Raw genomic sequence first — 21,632 nt, 5'->3', positions numbered from 1 at the left:
CAGGCAATTTAGGAAACCAATCATCCCATTAAAACCATAGCTCACAGCCACACCGAGAAAGGGAAGTGAGGAAGCAGTCAAGCTATGGGAAAAGCTCAGCACTCAGCCAGCCTGCAGCCCCAGGAGCTGACCCTACCTGTGCTGCCTGGGGAGTCCATAGCAGGATCCGGCAGCTCCATGATCATCCCTCACCAGGAATCCAGACCTAGTGTCTGGTGAGCCACAAACAGGCAGAATCCTGACAGGCTCTGAGCAAGCCCTCTCAGGGAGGCAGGAGGGGCTGAGCCAGGCCAGGAGGCAGGGGTCACCCTGTTTGTTTACTGACCCCCCAGGAATCTGGAGGGGGCGGCTATGTCAGGGCCTGGCTGGTGAATCAGAGCTTTGTCTCTGGAGAATTCCGGTTCATTCCCAACTGGGCCTGCCACACCAGGGCCAGGATGGCCCTCTCAGGCTGGCAAGGATGGCGGGAGTGGGACTGGGCATTCCATGGTGCTGAGGAGGGGCATGCAGAGGGCAGCTTCTGTTGATTTATTTTCCCTTTCCATGGAAGACACAAAGGGCTCACTCTGCCTCTAGGCCCACCCCTCCCCTGAGGTGGAGGATAAGATCAGACCACTTTGGTGACAAGCTTCTGGTAAGCAATTTCCCTAAGACATAAGAGGATGGGCTTGGAAAATAAGCCTTGTCTTCAACTAAGTAAGCCTCCTCAGAGACAGTGAGGAAGGTTTGTGGCGCATCTGGGGACAGAGCCATGGGATGGCAGCATCGGGAAGCAGGCACAGCAGAATCCCTCTAAATGTGATTATCCTTGGGTGAGTGCAGAGGCCAGGAGATTCGTCAGAGTCTACTGTGAAAATGGAGGGGTGCTCTGCCCTGCCTTTGAGAGGCAGAGAGGAGTGGAGGGAGAGCCATAGCCCTCAGACCTCTCGCTGTACCCTGAGGCCAAAGGGAAATGGATAGTTAGTGGGCATCCCGTTGAACTTTCACAGGGGAGGGAAAGGGGTCACTGGGACCCAGCAGTTCCATGTAGGCAGCCATTGCCAGGGAGGCTCCTGTGTCCTGCCTGTGCTACCCTGGGTCGGGGCAGGGGAAGGCCCTTTCCTGTAAGCCACTGGCCTGAGGGGTAGGGCCCCTCCTGGAAGTGGCCACTCTTCTCCTTTTCCAGCAGACTTGTCTGGGGAAAGGTTAACATTCCCAAGCTGGGCCCCCATCCCTCAGCACTGAGGGAAAACACATCGTTTTTACCAAAAAGGGTTCTGTTCCCATCCTTATTTATCTCCCACAGAGTCTTCTGGGCTTTCCAACAGTTCCACATTGTTTCCATGCTGAGGCCCACCTACAGGAATAGTTGGAACAGCTGCCTGACTCTTTCTGGGGTTCTGGGGTGGAGCCACCCAGGGTGGCTGGGGGATGGCAGGGGATGGCAGGCCAAGAGCAGGGAGTCGTTCTAGCTCTGGGCCATATCTTCACTCGTGCTGGGTCCTCTGCACTGGGAGTGTCCAGAGTTAGAAAAAGCCCCTTGTGACCCAGCCACAATCAAGCTGTCCTGGCTCTGAGGGGAGCACCCACGATGAGCTGGGCTCTACCCATGTTAGCTTTGCATTCCCTGCAGACTTCTTGGTTTCCCAAATCCCCACCCAGCTGCCATACTATTCTCCATCACCCTGCTCTCCCTCTCCTACTTCCCAGTATACTCTCAAGTCACACCTAGCAGAGCCAGGCACACAATAGGCACATTTCTTTCTCCTTCCCTATCAATTACCTTCTACTTCTGGCTTTTGTAGCCAGGATATTTGCTTCTTGCACCCCACTCCCCTCAAGGCTCTCTATCCATCCCCTGAATCTTTGAGAAAAAGGTTGCAGGAAAGGAAGAGAAACTGGATCGTGGCAGAAGAGAGAAGTTGCCCATGCTATTGGCAATCACAAAATGAAGCCCTCAGGTTTCCCTGCCTACATGGTGGTGTTTTGAGGGGGTAGACAATGAACAGGGTAAGCCTTTGGAAGGGCTCAGTTTTCTCAATCCCTCGACCCTGTGAAAGTCCCACTCCGGGGAAGGGGTAGGTTAATGGGGGAGTCTATGTTGACTCTCGCTTTGAGAATATGTTCGAGGCAGTAATTTCTTTCTAGCTGGATGTGGGGAAAATAGCTCAGGGGGACCTGACTCTAATGCCTCTCTGGACCTTGACTTTCCTTCATTACTGCCCCCAAAACAGGCTCCCCAGCATCCACATTCTCCATCCCCACTTCCTTTCTTCCTCCCTTCCTCCTTCCTGTATATTCGGCCGCTGCCTGCCTCCCAGCAGTGACTCAGCACTGCAGCCCATCTGTGAGGCTCCAGGAGACATAGCACTTTCTCACACCCCCATAGTCTCTGGGCCCCAAAGCATTGTAGGGCAACCAAAGTATGCTTATGCATCTCCCTTCTCCAGTCAACTTTCCCTAGACCTCCCTCATTGTCGGGAAAGGGGGCTGCCCTCTCTACTGTCTCACACACATCCTCTACCTGCCTACCAACATACACAGGCGGACACATACACCACCATCATCACACTACTACAGGAGCAGAGAGGACAGGCAGATATGGAGCTCATGGAATTCTAAGTGGGGATGAGCCAGGAGCTATGAAAAAGGCTAGGAACTTGAGAGGAAAAGCCGATGGCAGGAGAGAGACACCTGTGGAAAATGGAAGGCATGCCACAGAGAAGCCAAGCCAAAGGAAGGACCTGCCTAGTCCTAGACCATGCCCTGAAGGATCATACTCTTCTAGGACATTCCTGGACCTGTAACTCTTAGAAGGTTAACATGGAACCAGCCCCCCTCAGCTGCAGTGGGCCCTCTGAGCTGCCCAGCCCAACACCCTTCCTTTCCTTATGCCCCCCAATAAAAGACATAATGAGTAATAAAGGATGGGCCCAATATATTCCCCATGCTATCCAAGGGGTTGCATGTATACAGAGAGTGCCCCTGAGCCTTAGGAAGCATGGGTACCCCAAGGACACACAGATCCTGTGTCCACTATTTCTCCACAGGTCTTTCTTTCACTATCAGACTCTTACCTGAGGGTGGGGGCAGGTGCTTCGGAGGCTGCTGCTATGATGGAACTGGTCAGCTGCCTGCCAATCATGACATCGTGGGAGGGTGTAAGGGCATCCCTGCATGACCATAGGTTGCATAAAAACCAAGGCTCATGGAGGGGATGAGGATAGGCAGTGCACCAACTATTGATCATTAAGCACCTGGAAAAGCAATACAGAGAGATTTTGAGTCAAGACCTAGAAAAGCCTATGAATCAAGCATCTACCCAGAGGTGCCTTGACCAGATATACAAATAAGTATTCAAAACTTACTGACCTACCCAGGCCACCATGTACCATAAAATACTTTATTTAATTATTGACCAAGGAAGCATTTATTGTTTACCTATAGTGCTTTGTGCTAGAGACATAAAGATAACTGCTGAGATCTCAAAGCCTAAGGGTGGAGGTGGGCAAGATGGGTAGGGGAGGCAGTCATGTATGCTGATAATTATAATAAAATGCTTACATAGCAAATGCTAAAATCAAGAGTTTACCAAAAGGCTAAGGGAGCACAGAGTGGGGAACAGCTAACTCTGAGAATATGCATGTATTTCAGAAAGAGCACACTTGAGATGAGTCTCAAAAGATAAGTAGATATTTGCTTGTGCAGAGGAGAAAGGGAGAATGGCATTCCCAGCAGACAGATCCACCTGTGCAAAGGTGGATGTCATAAAAAGACCTAGCATGTTCAGAGGACAATGGGATCGGTATGGTTAGAGTTTAAGAGGCACAGAGATGAAAAAGACATGGGGGCTTCCCCTGAGGAGTATCACATACAGAGAGAACAAATGTGGAGAAAATAATGGCCATAAAGTGTTATTTGAGGTCATAATGGAAGTGTTTATGGGATGAAGTGAAGAGACAGATGAGGGAATCGTGAGTTCTATCTGGTCATGTCAAGAAAAGTCTCCCTAGAGGAAATGTGCTTGAGGTGAGTCATGAAAGAGAAACAGATTTGTCATTAGGCAGTGAAGGTTAAAAAAAATACAAACATGAAAATTAAATATATGGTGTGTTCCGTGTGACCAGAGTACAAGGTAGGTGCCTTGTTGTGTGTAGCAGGAGGTGAGGCTGTGGCCACATTGGGCCATGCCTTGAATGACAAGCAGAGGATTGTAGGCTTTATCTTGTAGACAATGGGGAGGCACTGAAGATTTTAAGCAGGGAGTGACATAATGAGATTTGCATTTTATTTTATTTATTTATTTATTTATTTTAGACGGGAGTTTCGCTCTTGTTGCCCAGGCCAGAGTGCAGTGGCGCGATCTCAGCTCACTGCAACCTCTGCCTCCCAGGTTCAAGTGATTCTCCTGCCTCAGCCTCCTGAGTAGCTGGGATTACAGGTGCCTGCCACCATGCCCCACTAATTTTTCGTATTTTTAGTAGAGATGGGGTTTCGTCATGTTGGCCAGGCTGGTCTCGAACTCCTGACCTCAGGTGATCCACCCGCCTCGGCCTCCCAAAGTGCTGGGATTACAGGCATGAGCCACTGTGCCTGGCCGAGATTTGCATTTTAGAAAGAGCCCCCTGCCTTCCTTGTAGAGTGATTCTCCAAAAGGAAGAACCTGTTGAGAAGCTGTTAGAATAGGCAGGCAGTTGCAGTGAGGATGAAGCAGACAGCATGACTCTGAGGTACATTGGAGAGGTAAAATACACTGGGCTTGATGATCAATTGGATGTGAACAGTAAGGGAGGAGAAGGAGTCAAAGGTTTCTAATTTGGGAGCTGAGTGGATAATGTTGCCAACAGCAAGAGAAGGAAGACAGGAGAAAGAGTAAATTTGCTGTGGTAGGGAATAGGGGCAGTGTTGCATAATAAGCTATGCTTGAGACATATTCAGCTTTAGATGTAAAGAGCTAAGCTTAGTAAAGGAGAAATATGGGGACAAAGTTTAGATGTACAAACCAATTGATGGTTTAGAGAATGTAAACAAATGTGATGAGAATGGGTGGCAAAGATGATGCTTGCAAATAATAAGGTGATCTCTTTTAGTGTGGGGCAAAGACACACAAACCCTGATTCAAAGGGCCGGAACTGAGCATCTTTTATTCATGATGCAGATAATTAAATAACCACCATTTTTAGACTCTATTCCAGTGGTTCACAATGTTTTAGATATAAGAGGCCCTTCTTAAGACTAAAAAAAAAAATCTCACTTCACCCACTCTCACCCACAATAGTAGCTGTACTTTTAGAACTTACCGAGTGAGAAAAACATTTATGCATTTAAAGATATGTGGACTCCTTGCATTAAGTACCCACCCCTCCTCCTCAGGAGACCATAGTCCAAAGAATGGAGATTATTACAAATCACAAGGGCACAAGAGGTTGTGGTCTAAAGGGTACTTTGTTGTAGTCAAAGTCCCTATAGATTATACAGCTATGTAGCTACTCATCCCCAAAGAATGACTGAAAATATGGCTCCTCTGTGATCAGACACCACAAAAGCATTAGTCACTTAGATTAAAAAATGAAGTACTGCTATGGATGTGTTATAAGCATAAAGGCTACAAGAGGCTTGCTTTCAGACCTCTTTTTATGTTAACATTTTTATTTTTGCTGATTATAGAAGTAATACATGTTCTTGATAGAAAAACTGGGAAATACAAAAAATAATAAGGATGAAAATAAAAATAATCTGTAATATTACCACCCAGAGATAATCATTACTAACAGCTATGAACTTTAGTTTTTCTCTGAAAAATATATACATACACTTTTAAAATAAAATCGCCATCACATGCTATCATTTCATAGCCTGCTTTTTTCACTTGCCATTATATCATGGTCATTTTAGAATGTCATTAACTATTCCCTTAAAACATGATTTTTTTTTTTTGAGACAGGGTCTCTCACTTTGTCACCCAGGCTGGAGTGCACTGGCGTGATCTTGGCTCACTGCAACCTCCCAGGCTCAAGCGATCTTCCTGCCTCAGTACCCCCAGGTAGCTGGGACTACAGGTGTGCACCACAATGCCTGGATAATTTTTTGTATTTTTGGTAGAGACGGGGTTTTGTCATGTTGCCAGGCTGGTCTCAAACTCCTGAGCTCAAGTGATCAGCCTGCCTCAGCCTCGCAAAGTGTTTATATTACAGGTGTGAGCCACCACGCCCAGCCTAAAACATGATTTTTAACAGCTGCATAGGAAGTACAGCACTGTGATTGAGGCCATGGGCACTGGCATCAGACAGACCTAGAGTCAAATCCACACTATTCAACCTATTAGCAGTGTGGTCCAGGACAAGTTAACCTCTCTGAGCCTCAGTGTCCTCATCTGCAAAATGGGGATAAATAATGATAGCATCCTCACAGAATTATTCTAATGATTAAAGTTAATAATTTAAATAACTTAGCACAGTGTCTGGCAACAATACACAACTCAATAAGTGTTAGCTATCGTCATTGTATAGTATCCCACTGAATGGATACACCATAGTTTAACAATTAGACATATGTTTATAGTTCTTCTTTTTTATAAATCAAAGTGCAGTGAACAACCTTGTGCATATTTGTGATTCTTTCCATAGGATAATTGCCTATAAGGGAGAATTCCTGGATCAAAGCGTTTATGATACATATGTCTAAATTGCCCTAGAAAAAGTTATATCATTTTACACTACTACTAGCAATGTATGAGAGTGCCAGTTTCCCAGCACACTTGCCCACAGTATGTATTCTTACTTTATTTGCCAACTTTGTAAGTGAAAATGGCATTTTGAGGATTACTTTGCGTTTCCTTAATTGCTAAAGATATTTAGCTTTTCCTCCACACTTTTAGTGGTCGTTTGTATCTCTTCTTTCATCAACTATCTCTTTTCTTCTCTTTTGAGATTCATTTCTCTCCAGATTATAAGATTCTTTCTTATTCCTCTACTGACCTGATGCTAGGTTAAGGCTTCACAAAACAAAACTAAGATAAACCCAGGAGTCAGAGAATTCAGACCTTCTAATCCTAACACAGGCAGAAAAGGAATAGATTTCTTCTGGTCCTAAAATGACTATCCTCTGCTCTTTTGAGACTTTGCCCCTGACTGTGACCTCAAGTCATATTGCCTCTCTAGGCCTTAGTTTGCTAATGTATCAAGTGTTAATGTTTAAGGGTTGCTAAGCACCAAACACTATCATTCTCTGTATTCATATAGCATGCCTTTGTAGTCTGTTGTGCTGTCTTTCATGATCCTCAGTACAACCTAGTAAAGTTGTCCCAGTCAGAATTAAGATCCCACTTTACAGATGAAGATGTTGAGACACAAGTGAACCAGGGCCTCCTGATTCCTGGGCGAGTACTCTTTGTTATACACAAAGATTCTTCTGCCTCTATCTAGCTCCATCCTACCTCAAATCACCATCTGCACATACTGATTTTTTTCCTATTCCTCTTTTTAATTTGCAAAGGCTATGAGAGATTGAAGATGAATCAGACTTGGTCCCCCACTGGTCAAATGTAGGAAACAAGACATATAAACAAACAAAAAAAAGGATAATTTTAGCGGGGAAAATTATTCATACCATACGTGGGTGCTGTGGTTTGAATATCTGTCCCCAGTGTGACAGTATTGAGAGCTGGAGCCTTTAAGAGGTGATGAGGGCTTTGCCCTCATGAATGGATTAATCCACTCATGGATTAATGAATTAATAAGTTATCACGGGAGGAGAATTCATGGCTTTATAAAAAGAGGAAGAGAGATCTGAACTAGCACACTAAGCCCTCTAGCCATGTGATACTCCATGCCATCTTGGGATGCTTCAGAGAGTTTATGCCAGCAAGAAGACTCTCACCAGATGCAGCCCCTCAAACTTGGACTTCTCAGCTTCCATAACTGTAAGAAATAAATTCCTTTTCTTATAAATTACTCAGTTTCAGGTATTCTGTTATAAGCAACAGAAAATGGACTGAGACAGCAAGACACAGAAATTATGCTATAAGAGGTCACAGAGGAGGAAGTGTTCACTTCTAGTTGGAGGGATTTGGGATGTATTTATGAAAAAGAAGCTTTCGAGCTAAGGTGAAAGAGAAGATTTTGACATATGCAGTTGTGGAGGATGCTTTTTGGGTGGCAATAAGCCTTCCCTGCCCTCCCCTAGGGATCCTGCTGGATACCAAACTGTGGCTTTTTGCTACTACAAATACTCTTCCTGGTTCTAAAAGCCATACACAGGCTGTTTGAGGAGGATTCAGTGGGAAGGCATTGTTTCTCTTGAGCAGAGATAAAAAGCTTTAAAAACACAGGGGAGATATTAGGATTTCAGCATGAAAGCAAGATTGTTGGCTCATGGGGGACAAAACCCACACCTGATACTTATTTATATCCCACATATTTTTAACACAGTGCTAGGCACCCATAAACTGGAGATGTATAGGAACATATGCTACTTAAATTTGTGTGGAATAATGTACAATGTTAGCATTTGAAACAAGTACAATAATAAGTACAATGTCAGCATTTGAAACAAGGCTTGAAATGGCAAAAAAAATTGCAAAAACTTAAACGTCTATCACTAGGGGACTAATTAAATAATGGTGTATCCATACAATGGAATTCTATACAGCTACTTAAAAAATAATTAAGAACTCTTTATATGCCAATACAAAATGATCTCTTATGATATACCTTAAGTAAAAAGAAAACAAGAGAAAAATCAAGGTGGTGGTTAGTCTACATTTGTATACTAAAAATATGTGCTTATAGATGCAAAAAAAAATCTTTGGAAGTATACAAAAGAGCCTGTTACCATTGGAGAAGGGAACTGAGCAGTAAAAATTCTCCCCATGTCTTTGGGATTTCTACTATTTCTGCCCTTTTCAAAATGAGAAATATACCTATAAAAGTACATAAAGCATATATGTAAAGTATATTAAATTATTATAAAGTAAATTCATATAATCACTTCTCAGGTTGAGAAACAGAATTATTCCCCACACCACATAAGCCCCATGTTGCCAATAGGAGATAAAATTTTTTACTAAATATCATTTTGTACTTTTTGAATTTTGACCCATGTGAACACATTACCTATTTAATAACAGCTAATTCTTCGCCCCCCTCTCCGCTCCCCACCAAAATACAAGGAGGTCAACAACTATTTTATGGAAAGATTCGTGTGCCAGCTTTTCCATAGTCAAATAAATAATAACTGTATTCTGTGTTTTATATATATTAACTAAGCAGTCTACATACATTAACTCATTTAATCCTTACAACAACCCTATAAAGTAGTTACTATTGCTATCCTCATTGTGTGGATGAGAAAATGGGGGCACAGAGATGGTAAGTAACTTGTTCAGAGTCATATTGTGAATACATCGTGAAGAGCTGGGATTTGTACCCAGGCAGTTGTGTCTCAGAATACAAGTTATTTATCATTATGCTATTCTGCCTCTGTAAATTCTAGAACCCAGGCTCTGAGGTATTGTAATCACTGATACCTGGCAAGTGTATCCATACAATGGATACAATGGAGACAATTTTTGGCTATAGACCACCAGGTGCGAGCCCAAGCATTGACTCAGTTATGCCACTACCCAGGCAAAGACACAAGCAATTAAAAACAGATAAGATGCAGTGAGTCTAAGGTCTGGGGCAGCACCAGGCTGGCAAACCATGAAAAGCACTTAAGTGACCTTTACAGGACATCTGAGAAGTGAAATTCTGGTCAAGTCTCCTATTTTAAGCTCAGAGCCTCCCCAATGCCTAGAGCTCAATAAATTTTTTTTTCAATAAATAAGCTCTTTCCACCTAGAAACCAGAGAAATCTAAGAGCCTATGTTACAAAAAGACCTCCAGAAGTGGACAAAGATGTCTGCTGCAGTATTGTTTGCAATAGCAAAAATCTGCATTCACTCAAATGTCCACCAGCGGGGGACTGGTGAGTAGAGTATGTCTGAGACATATCACAGCATTATTGTCTGGGACATAGGCTCTGAACCAGGATGCTCTGGCTTGCACCTTGGCCACTTATCAGCACAGATATGGACAAGCTCCCCAACCTTACTGTGCTCCAGTCCCCACATCTGTGAAACAGGGATAACAAAAAGACCTACCTCTTAGCTTTGTTGAGAGGAGTTAATTCATAGTTTCTGGCATTTAGTAAATATTCAAATGTTATCTATTACGATAGCCACTCACACGGCGAATATTATGTAGCTGTTAAAAAGAAAGAGGTAGATCTATATGCACTGATTTGGACAGATTTCAAAGTTATATATTTTAGGCCAAAGAAAACAAATGTCAGAATAGCATGTTTAGTGGAACTCCAATTTTGTAAAAACATTTTTTAAAAAATCTACTGTGTGTATGTGCAGAAAGGAAGCCTGGACATCCGGTTTTTTGGGGGTTTTTTTGTTTTTTTTTTGAGACGGAGTCTCGCTCTGTCGCCCAGGCTGGAGTGCAGCTGGAGTGCAGTGGCATGATCTCGGCTCACTGCAACCTCCGCCTCCTGGGTTCAAGTGATTATCTTGCCTCAGCCTCCCAGCCGAGATTGTGCCACTGCACTCTAGCCTGCGTGACATAGCGAGACTCCATCTCAAAAAAAAAAAAAAAAAAAAAAAAAAAAAAAAAAAAAAAAAAAAAAAAAACAACAGCAAACATTTATTATTCTTGGGAGAAAAAATTCAAGAGATAGGGAAGACTTCTAAGATGTAGAGGTTCTGTAAAGAACAGGGCAATGGGAAGGCGACCCCCTTCCCATGGGCTACAGAATCCTTTCCCCAATCCAAGGTAACACTGTGTAACTGCCTTTTCTCTCATACCACTGGCTTTCTACCTGACAGCATGGCAGTAAGAGAGAAGATACACATTTCACTGGTAACAAACTTTGTTATAGTTCCTAAAATAATTCCTGCAATGCACCCAAAAAACCAAGGTTCTGCTTCAGATGTACCTGATTTAATGAATAAATCATAGAAACTCAGATTTTCAAGCTAGAAAGGACCTTTGAGATCATCTAGGCCAATCCCCTCATTTACAAATGAAAACAAGGAAACGTATTCCTGAGAAGTTTAGCTGTCAAGCAATTTTGAGAAATAAAATTTATTATCCAATTAAAAAATCAGAGATGCATCCCCATGGGAGAAAACTCTAAGAGCCAATTAATGCAATAAACCTGAAACCTTTATACACTGATGGTGGGAGTGTAAGTTAGTAAACTATTTTGCACAGTGATTTGACAATATCTCCCAAAGGTGACAATGCACATACCCTGTAAGGGGACAATTCCACCCAGATATTTACCCAGTAGAAATTGTCACCTAAGAATAGCTACACAAGAATGATCACAGTACCTCTGTGATTGCTCAAAACTAGAAATAGCCTAAATGTCCATCAACAGCAGAATAGATAAAGTGTGGTATAGTCATTACAGGAGTATACAATAGTGAAAAAAAATGAGTAAACTAGAGACCCGTGTTACAACATGGATGCTTTTCACAAATATAACATTGAATAGAAAAAATAAGTTTCAAGCCAGGTGCAGTGGCTCATGGCTGTAATCCCAACACTTTGGGAGGCTGAGGCAGGAGGACTACATGAGGCCAGGAGTTTGAGATCAGCCTGGACAACATAGGAGGACCCTGTCTCTATGAAGGAAAAAAAATTAGCTGGGCATGGTGGTGCCACCTGGGGGGTGGTGAGGCTGGAGGATTGCTCCAGCCCAGGAGCTCAAGACTGCAGTGAGCTATGATCACACCACTTCACTCCAGCCTGGATAACAGTGCAAGATGTTGTCTCTTGGCGGGGAGAAAAAAGAAAAGAGAAATCATGTTGCAGAAGAATACGTATGATACACCACTGATACAAACTTTTAAAACATATACAGCAGTAGTATATGTTGTTTAAAAATATATACATGTGTAGTAAAAGTATATAAATCAATGCATGGGAATAATAAACACCAAATCCAGGATAGTGGTTACTTTGGAAGGAAAGAGAGAACTTTAATCATGGAGAATAGACAGAAGGCTGGCCGGGCGCGGTGGCTCACGCCTGTAATCCCAGCACTTTGGGAGGCCGAGGCGGGCGGATCACGAGGTCAGGAGATCGAGACCATCCTGGCTAACACGGTGAAACCCCGTCTCTACTAAAAATACAAAAAATTAGCCGGGCGTGATAGCGGGCGCCTGTAGTCCCAGCTACTCAGGAGGCTGAGGCAGGAGAATGGTGTGAACCCGGGAGGCGGAGCTTGCAGTGAGCCGAGATCGCGCCACTGCACTCCAGCCTGGGCGACAGAGCGAGACTCCGTCTCAAAAAAAAAAAAAAAAAAAAAGAGAATAGACAGAAGGTTTCAACTCTACTGGTAATGTTTCTTTATTAAGCTGGGCAGTGAATAACCTGATTTTCACCATATTATTTTTATACCTTTTTGAATGAACAAAGATATTTCATAACACATTGTTTAAAAGAATGCAACAAAGCCCATGCTGAAAAGAAAGTTGACAATTTTTGCATATAGCAAAATACTAGAAGAAATGTATTAAATGTAAATATTGCACTCAAAATTTAAGGATTATTCCTTAAATCTGCTTCATTTTCCTGGAACTAGTTTCACAGGAGGGGACCTGCTAGAGAAGCAGCAGTTGGGTACAGTGGGCTGGGGAATCAGGAGATAATCCCAGATTCTCATCAGCTATGGGAAGGAAAACAATATGATTAACCTCTTGGGTTTTTCATGTTTAGAAATGCATTGTTGGACTAGATTATTTTACAAGTGTTATCCATGTGACGATTTCTTCCAGTTTTTTATTTTTTTATTTTTTATTTTATTATTTTTTTTTAGCAGCAGTTCCCCAAACTGTATCTGCAAGAGGCAAAAAGTGTTTTCCATACAGAAAAGTGTTCCCTGGTCAAACCAGTCTGGGATGTACTGGGTTAAACAAAATTAAACATTCATTTACAGCAGTACTTCTCAGAGTCTTTAATATGCGTTACATACACTGTGACTCTCCAAAATGAGAATTCGGTTAAGAAGCATTTCCAAAAAAGAATTGAACTGCAGAATACACACACATGCATGCACACACACACACCCCCAACACTTATTTTAAAACAGAATCTATTAACATTCTCTCAGGATGGGGCTCTATAGAACATTGGTTTGGTAAATGCTATCCCAGAAGGATTTATCTCACTTGCTATTTTTGTTGCTGATGCATGTTTAGAATCCTTCATAAGGGAGGAATGTCATTTCATAGTATAATTTCCACTGAATGGGTTTCCTCTGAGTGTGTATCCCTGAGAAGTTTAGAAGGCTATCTTCTTGGCCTTCATTAGTGAGACCCCATCCTAGCTGGCATGGTGGCAGATCCAACATCAGAAACTTCTGAGCATCCATAGTTAGAAGGGCTGAATCGCAGATGTGCTCTCCGCATCTGGCTCAGGGCCTTTGCTAAATTCATTGCTTCAAGCTATGCTCCCCTCCTTTATGGTGGACTTGAAGGGTAATCTGACCTGGAGCACAGAGCTACTTAGCTGAGGCTGAATGCCTAGAAGTACAAATCTCACAGGAAGAGGAGTTCTTTCCATGTGCCTTCATCCCCCAGCAATGGTTTACAGAAAGCAAGACTACAGGACAGAGGCCTGCCAACCCAGAGACAGAGGGGCTTGGTCTTCTTTCAGAAACAGGACACAACACTGCCACTTCCAACACTGCCTTTTCACGGAGGTTTCCTTAGAAGGCCCTGAGATTCTCTGGGATCATCTCCCCATGCAAACCTTAGAAGGAAAATCTCCTGAGGCTTGTGGTTCCCACAGGCCTTTTAAAACGTGATTTACCTGAGGGCCTTTCATCTAGAAACAAGGATTCTTTGGAAAAGTCAGGAATTAAGATGAACTAGACATAGAGCTTTTTTAAGGCTTTTGTTCTTTTGACAATCAAAAAGAAAACATTTTTTAAAAGTATGTTCTTTTCCAGACAGCATGCACCATGCTTTCAACGGAAGCAGGCAGCAGCTGCTGCTGACGTTCTCCTCTACCCCACTCCACCCCACCCCATCCCAGCCTTGCCACCTGCTTAGACCCAACACCTGTGAGGCCTGGCTCGACCTGCCTACCAAAGGAAGGATAAACATTAACTACCCATATAGTCTCAGGCCCACTTACTAGGCTGGGGCACTTGGTCCGATGCTGGGAAAGGTGGTGAGAGCAGAAGGTGATAGGGTGTTGGACTCCAAGAGAAGCAAGCCCTATTTGAAACCACTCCAAGCTATGCTTTCAAGAGTAGAAAGATGCCTCCTGATTACAGGGTGTAGAAAGGAAACCAGGGGAGAAGATAAGGGGGAAAAATGTCACAGGAAAAACAACAGAGCCAGGAAGTAAATACAGAGATGAGATGAGCCCTTCAGCTCCAGGCTCTTAGGTCAGAGCCTGGTTTACTTCAGCAAAGAACTCCTGTGTCCTGTCTGCTGGCCAGAATACTCATTTGTTCAGGAACCTGCTCCAAGGTCCCATGTTTCCTCTCTCCTCCCTTGTTAGCCAAGGCTTTCCACACACCTTTGCTTCCCTCCTGCCAAGAAGTATACCCTTGGACAAAAAGCATGCTATTGAGAACCTAAAATAAATAAATGCCCCTCTTTTCTCAAAGAAGCAAACTGTGTACCTCCTTCTTATTCATTTTTAGACCTTAGTTGCTCAAATCGGCTTGAGTTTCTATTCTTGGGCATCTTTTTTTTTTTTTTTCTTTATGAATCTAAATGGTGACTACTTTATTGTGGGCATTTTTAAATGCAAGTTTTCCCCTAAAGGCACATGCAAGCAGACCGCAGGCAGGCACGCGTACACACACACACACACACACACACACACACACACACATACACACTCATTTTCCCTCTCTCCCCTCACCCCTCGCCCGCCACACAGTACCTCTGGAGCTTCCCCTCCCTCAGTCATTTCCCCTCAGCCAGCTGAACAAGGCCAAGGCTTGGAAATAATTTTTCTGTGGCCTACCTTCTGATTCCGTCAGGTCTGAGAAGCAGGCGGCAGCTGTAAGCTGGGAGGCCGGGGCTGGGCTGCCTCTGTGAATCAGCAAAGAAGTCCCTGAGACAGGGATGCCGACAGCTGCTGTATGCACACTCTCCCTCTGTCTCTCCCACTTCCCTGTCTTCCTTCTTCTCCTCCTCCTCCCCTCTCAGAGCTGCTCTGTGTTGCTATGCAATCATATCACCAGGACTAACAGCATCATTCCGACCTCAGGCAAAAATACCCTTGACTGGGCAAACGCAGGAAGAGCAAGGACAGTTTTGTAAAACTACCAGAGATGTGGCGGCTCTTGGAGATGTCAATTCATTAGAAGCAGAGGAGGAAAGCGGAAGAGCCTGAGAAGCAGAGGGGGAGAGAAGGAGACAAGGAGAGGGGGAAGAGGGAGAGAGGGGGAGAGGGGGAGAGGGGAAGAGGGGGAGAGGCTTCCACTGGGGAGGAGGAGACAAAAGAGCCCTGGAGATCAATCAGGCTGCTGAGCGAGCAGCCTGGACCCCAACTTACACCGATCTAGCCCACAGACAAAACCAACTTTGGAGCCAGCAGCTGGCAGGGGCCCCTCGGTAGCCAGTCCAGGATTCTGCTTCTGTGTTGAGGGTTGAAACACTGTGATCTGGAATCATCACTGGTACTCAAGGTACACTTTTGGGCTCAGGACAGTCTGCCAGTCACCCCTAAGTCTCATCTTCACACCCTCTTAGATCTCACATGTAGAAAAAGCCTCAACAAATTGGGGAAACAAAATGGATCTTGAATAATTCAGGAAAATACAGCTCCTCCATGACTCCCCTCAATGACTACTACCCCAGGCACCTTCCTGCTTTTGTCCATACCAGCCCTTACTCTTTTAACTGTCACGCTTGTTAAAGAGAAGAGGGTATGAGCTCCAAACACCCTCAGAGACCTGGGAGAAGCCACTGGCAGGATAGATAAGATTATATCCCTTTACCAAGTGCCCAGCACACAGTAGGTGACTTAATAAATATATGTTGAATGAGTAAATTGAATGAATAGGTGGATGAATAGCAGTCAGAAAGTCCCCATCCTCATCCTCCTACACAAACATACAAAGATTTAAAGCCCCAGCAGTCCCAGGCCACGGCAAAGGATAAAAGCAGCTTTCTTCTTTCCTCCCTCCATCTCTGGGAACAGGGTGTATATGGAGAGAGACAAAGACTGGTTGGGAGTGGGTTGCTTAAGTTCACTGATTTGCCTCTAAAAATTTTATAAGCTCTGATGGCACTGGAACTTAGAAAATACTTCCTAGGGTCGGGCGTGGTGGCTCACGCCTATATAATCCCACACTTTGGGAGGCCGAGGCAGGCGGATCACAAGGTCAGGAGTTCAAGACAAGCCTGACCAACATGGTGAAACCCCCGTCTCTACTAAAAAAATAAAAAAATTAGCTGGGCGTGGTGGTGTGCGCCTGTAATCCCATCTACTCAGGAGGCTGAGGCAGGAGAATCACTTGAACCTGGGAGGTGGAGGTTGCAGTGAGCCAAGATCACACCACTGCACCCAACCTGGGTAACAGAGCAAGACTCTGTCTCAAAAAAAAGAAAAAAAAAGAAAGAAAGAAAGAAAGAAAATACTTCCTAGGACTAATATTTACATAGGATCTAGGACTAGTATTTACATAGGATCTAGGACTAGTGTTTACAAAGTGTCTAAAGGACCCAGAATTACTGTTTTTTTTAAGTTCCATTTTAAAATTATTATGTGATTTTTATGGAGTATTTTTATTATTTATTTTTAATTGACAAATAATAATTGTATATATTTATGGGCTCCAGTGTGATGTTTTGATCTATGTATACTATGCAGAAAAATTCAGCCCAGCCAATTAACATATTCATCATCCCACCAACTTATCATTTTTTTTTGTAGCAAGAACATTAGAAATCTATTCTTTTAGCAATTTTGATACATATAATACATCATTAATAACTGTGGTCATCATGATGATCATTACTATTATTGAAAACCTTCAGCTAGAAAATAGTGTGTATATATATGTTTTCTTTTAAGGCGAAATTTTAAAAACTTAAGTTGCTAGCTTCAGCAAAAGGCTAGAAATATGGCCTGATCTCCTCTTCAAAATAAGCGACATAGGAACCAATTGCCCCAGTCATCAAGCTTTCAGAGCTGTGTAAGTAGCCCTTCCTATCTGGTCCAAATAGCAATAGGCAGGCCCCCATGCAGGTGCAGAAAAGGCCTTTGATTTCTGAAGGGGCTTTTGAAAACACATCCGGCTTCTCAACCTACACATCCGCAACAGAACATTTCTCAGCTACCTAGCCTAGCCCAGGCCTGACCCTGTCTCGCCCTCCATCCTAGCCGTGGAAGCTTACAGGGTTTGTCAATACCATCCATCCAGAACCAGGGACCTCAGAGTCCTTTACAACTGACTTGGAATGAGTTGGAGCGGAGAGCTGGCTAGAAGAAAGACCAGAGGGAACATTGTGAGAAATAGTTTGGGAAGGCACACACAGAACAACTGTGACGGACATATACAAAACACATAGGAACCTGACTCACTACTCACCCTCGGCACCAGGCTACCACATGCCCAACAAGAACATAGGCTAGGCTCAACTATTTTCGGAGGAGGCCAAAGAAAGATAAAAGTAGGTCGGGCCACAAGCTTTGACTTTAGTTTCACCTTGGTAACTGGCAGAAGAATGTTCAAGGCTCACCCTGGTATCACTGCACAGGACTTTGCTAGGGTATTTCAGATAGGGAGAAAGCATGTATAAAAGCACAAAGGTTAGAGCACACAGCCTGCTGAGGAACTGCACGTCCTAGTTAAGCATGGTTAACTTAAGACGGGGATATGGGTGGGAAAGGGGAGAAGGTGGCAGGAGATGAAGCTATGGAAGCACATGGGATCAGCCCATGGGGGCACTGGAGTACCATGCTAAGGATCATTTAAAATGTTGAAGCAGGCAAGTGGCATGATCAGGTTTATGTTTTAGAAATATCGCTCCAGTGGTTTTCGTTCAAAGAACCATTACTGAGTGTCTACTACATTCCACATTCTGTGCTAGACCCCAGGGGCACAGAGAAGACTGGAAGACTGCCTTCAAGTTGCTCATAGCCTAATGGGTGAGACAGTTAATTAAAAACAAATACAATAGAGTGATAAGTGAAACGAAGGATGAATCTGAGCGGGGAAAGGCTGGAAGCCTGGGTGCCTGGTAGGAAGCAGTTGCAGTACTCATCTGATAAGGGCCTGAGGTAGAGCAGTTGGTAGTGAGGGTGGAAACAACGGACCACTCGGTTTTACATTGGAAGAGTGGGCCTCGTCCCCAAATGGATCTTCTTCATACTGGCCTTTCCTTGTATTGATTCTTCCTAGTCTGCCTACTTGCTGCATTGCTAAAGGAGAAATAAACTCTATTTTTGTCCTTTGTGGGTGAGAGAGGTGGTATAGCTTATTCTCTCATTGCTGTTTTGCCATTCCGCAGCCTTATTTGCTGGTCCCTGACCATGTTTACCAAAACAACTACTTCTGTTCATGTCTACCAGCCACTCAACCCCGGCCACCTAGCTCAGCAAATAACTTCCATTCTCTTGCTTTACTGAAAAGGTGGATGTTATCCCTGCAAACTTCTCTATCTCAGAATGTCTTCCAGTCTTTCCCTCCTACCGTCTCCAGACAAAATTAAATCACTTATTACCTCCCTAAGGTCAACGCCTCTTCCCATGACCTCAGGCCATTTTCTCTGTATCTCCTCTGGGAACTTCTTATACATTGTTTCTTCTCTTGCTTTCCTCTGCAATCTTTTGGTTGCCTCCCTTTCCCTGCTGTCGAAAAACATGGGAGGAGCAGGAAGTATGTTGACTCCGATGAGCTGGGAAGTGGGAAGAATGTTTCCCCACTATAGAAAGCCCCACCCCCTTGGGCCGGGCACAGTGGCTTACATCTGTAATCCCAGCACTTTGGTGGGCTGAGGCAGGAGGATTTCTTGAGCTCAGGAGTTTGAGACCAGCCTGGGCAATATAGTGAGACCTCGTCTCCAAATAAATAAAGTTTTTTTAAAAAAGAAAGTCCCATCTCACGTACACACACACAACCAGTTTAAGACTATGTTATGGACAAACTGGAGAAAGTTTAGAGGGAAGCAGCATCATCAGGGCAAAGAATACCCATGTTTCAGTAAGGTTGGAAAGTAAAAAATATCCCTCAGAAAATGCAGAATAATAATAAATCTTTGCCAGCTATTATTTGCAGAATATCTTCTGCCATATTATTTGATTTACATAGCAGAGATTGCTTCCAACGAATTGAGGTTCCATGCAGAAAAACCAAAAGGGTTAGAAGAACAGATAGAGGCAAATGTCTCAGGACGAACAAGATTAATATGAATTCAGATGAGAGAATGAGTCAGAGAGTAGGAGGGAGGGATTTTCACCATGTATGATATAGATGCAGGAGGCTGGGAGATAAGTTGAAGGAACAGGTTAAGTTGGAGGAACAGGTTAAAAATGTAGGGGCACAATGTCAAAAAGGCTGGAATTCGTCATTGGAGTTGATAAGGAATAATGCAAAGCCATAACAGACTAAGGGTTAAAGAATCAGTATTGTCCCAGTCAATGGTCTGAGCACTCTCTGTTGCTTTTGTTGAACATCTGAAAATGTGGAACTCATTTTACACACTTGGTTACCTCCCACCCTCTTCTGCTGTTCTTCAAGCTTCTGCTAAACCAGACCCAGCAGCTGGGATGTTATATAACATAACTTCTATTTATGTTTTCAAATATATTCCATTTAGGCCAAAACCATTCAAGCTACGGTTAAAGTGGTATAGTGGAAAGAATGTTGAATTAGGAGTCAAAAGACAAAGGTTCTAATCCCAATTTTGCTACGAAATTGTCACTGACATTTTTGAGCTTTGATTTTTCCTTCACCAGATAGGAGATAATAGCTGTCTGCCCTGTTTACTTCACTCATTTGGATTGAGACTCAAATGGGATAATGGATGTGAATATATATTGAAACTATAAAGTGTTATTCAAATGTAAGAGATTATTATTTCTATTGCTTCAAGGTCCTGGTGGTTTTCCTATATGCAAAGGACATACATCCTAGAGTAGACTATAACAGCTAAGGACGTCGTGCCAGGAATGTAATTAGCTCCCTGTTTCCATGCTAGATCAGATACTATATTTCTTTAAGTAGACATACCAACCACACAATTCAGGTTTATTCACTATATTTCACATTATCAACCTTCCTATCCTCCTTTTAGCCCAGACTGCTAGACATATGCACATTCACTAGCAACCTTTCACATATGAGCTTCCAAGAAAACATATACAATTCAATAAGAACTACTGATTTTCGGCTGGGCACGGTGGCTCACGCCTGTAATCCCAGCACTTTGGGAGGCTGAGGTGGATCACCTGAGGTTGGGAGTTCAAGACCAGCCTGGCCAACATGGTGAAACTCCATCTCTATTGAAAACACAAAAATTAGCCAGGCATAGTGGCAGTTGCCTGTAATCCCAGCTACTTGGGAGGCTGAGGCAGGAGAATCACTTAAACCCGGGAGGTGGAGGCTGCAGTGAGCCAAGACCATGCCATTTCACCCCAGCCTGGGCAAAAAGAGCAAAACTCCATCTCAAAAAAAAAAAAAAGAAAAAGAAAAAGAAAACAACTACTGATTTTCTAGGCTAAAGAGAACTGCTATTGATTTGTACTTTCATTGTGTTTAGGATACTGAGGCAAGATGGTCACTCACTTCTTGCTTGTAACTTGGATTGAGAGGGGAAGGGAACTAACATTTTTGAGACTGTATTCTGTGCCAAGTAGTGTACCTGTGTGCCAGTGTTACCTCCTGCAATGCTCACAATGATTCAGTGAGGTAAGGGTTATTATTTCCAACTTTACAGACAAGGAGACTACAGCTCAGAGATGTTAAAAGTAACTTGTCCAAATTCATAAAGCTAATAAAAAAAAATGCAAGCTGGGATTCAATCCCAAATCCACCTGACTCCAAAGCTGATACTCTTCCCACATCTCTCCTACTTTTAGGCAGGGCCACAGTATTACAAATAGGACACATCCTAGAACTTACCACTTCATAATTCTAGGTGCACTTGAAAGCACATATTGGCGTATATGGGTGGCAAGCACCTTCACCACCAACTGGTAGAGACCCATTTCAGGGATGCCTTTAAACCCTGAAGTTGCTTCAGAATCTAAAGCAACCCTGGGCCTAAACAACAAGAGCTGTCTGTTTTATATCTAGTAGCAAGCTCTATCTGTCTCACAAAAGAAAGGCAGGTATTTATTTGCTTGGTAGAGGCAAAGTGACAATTTCAAGGCGAGACTCTGTCAGTGATAAAAGGATGCCTCATACAGGACAATAACCAGTCAAACTTGGAGCTACCATATTGCCCCCTCCTTAGATCCAATCTTAAATTCGATCTCACAGGAGTCAGTGGAGTTAGTAGGTACCTACTTGGTATAATTTGAGGAGGACTGAAATGCTATCACTAATAAAAATGACTTCCCCTGCTGGCCCCACCATGGTGCCTGCAATTCCCTATTAATCATTTCCTTCAAGTTAAAGCATCTGTC

The 21,632-nt window shown here is 43.5% G+C and overlaps 1 protein-coding gene across 9 annotated transcripts in view; it reads right to left on the bottom strand.

The window, feature by feature from the left end:
- Positions 1–21,632, bottom strand: part of DRP2 (dystrophin related protein 2) — a 93,275-nt gene that overhangs the window by 39,603 nt on the left and 32,040 nt on the right. For 4 of the 9 annotated variants that reach the window (XM_063804527.1, XM_063804529.1, XM_063804525.1 and 1 more), the window contains exons 1-2: positions 15,018–15,402; positions 3,057–3,236 (exon numbers count right to left, since the gene is read on the bottom strand). In XM_063804527.1, the coding sequence (XP_063660597.1) occupies positions 3,057–3,173 (117 nt within the window). In that variant the 5' untranslated portion in view covers positions 3,174–3,236; positions 15,018–15,402. Of the gene's footprint in view, positions 1–3,056; positions 3,237–10,120; positions 10,224–15,017; positions 15,403–18,727; positions 18,793–21,632 lie in introns of those variants that run through there. The other 5 variants (XM_063804526.1, XM_054676561.2, XM_016943606.4 and 2 more) reach the window with 4 other exon arrangements.

Source organism: Pan troglodytes, chromosome X (assembly GCF_028858775.2).
Source record: "Pan troglodytes isolate AG18354 chromosome X, NHGRI_mPanTro3-v2.0_pri, whole genome shotgun sequence".
Classification (NCBI taxonomy): Eukaryota; Metazoa; Chordata; class Mammalia; order Primates; family Hominidae; genus Pan; species Pan troglodytes.
Note: the sequence above shows the minus strand (reverse complement) of the source record. Positions and strands in the feature narration are given on the sequence as shown.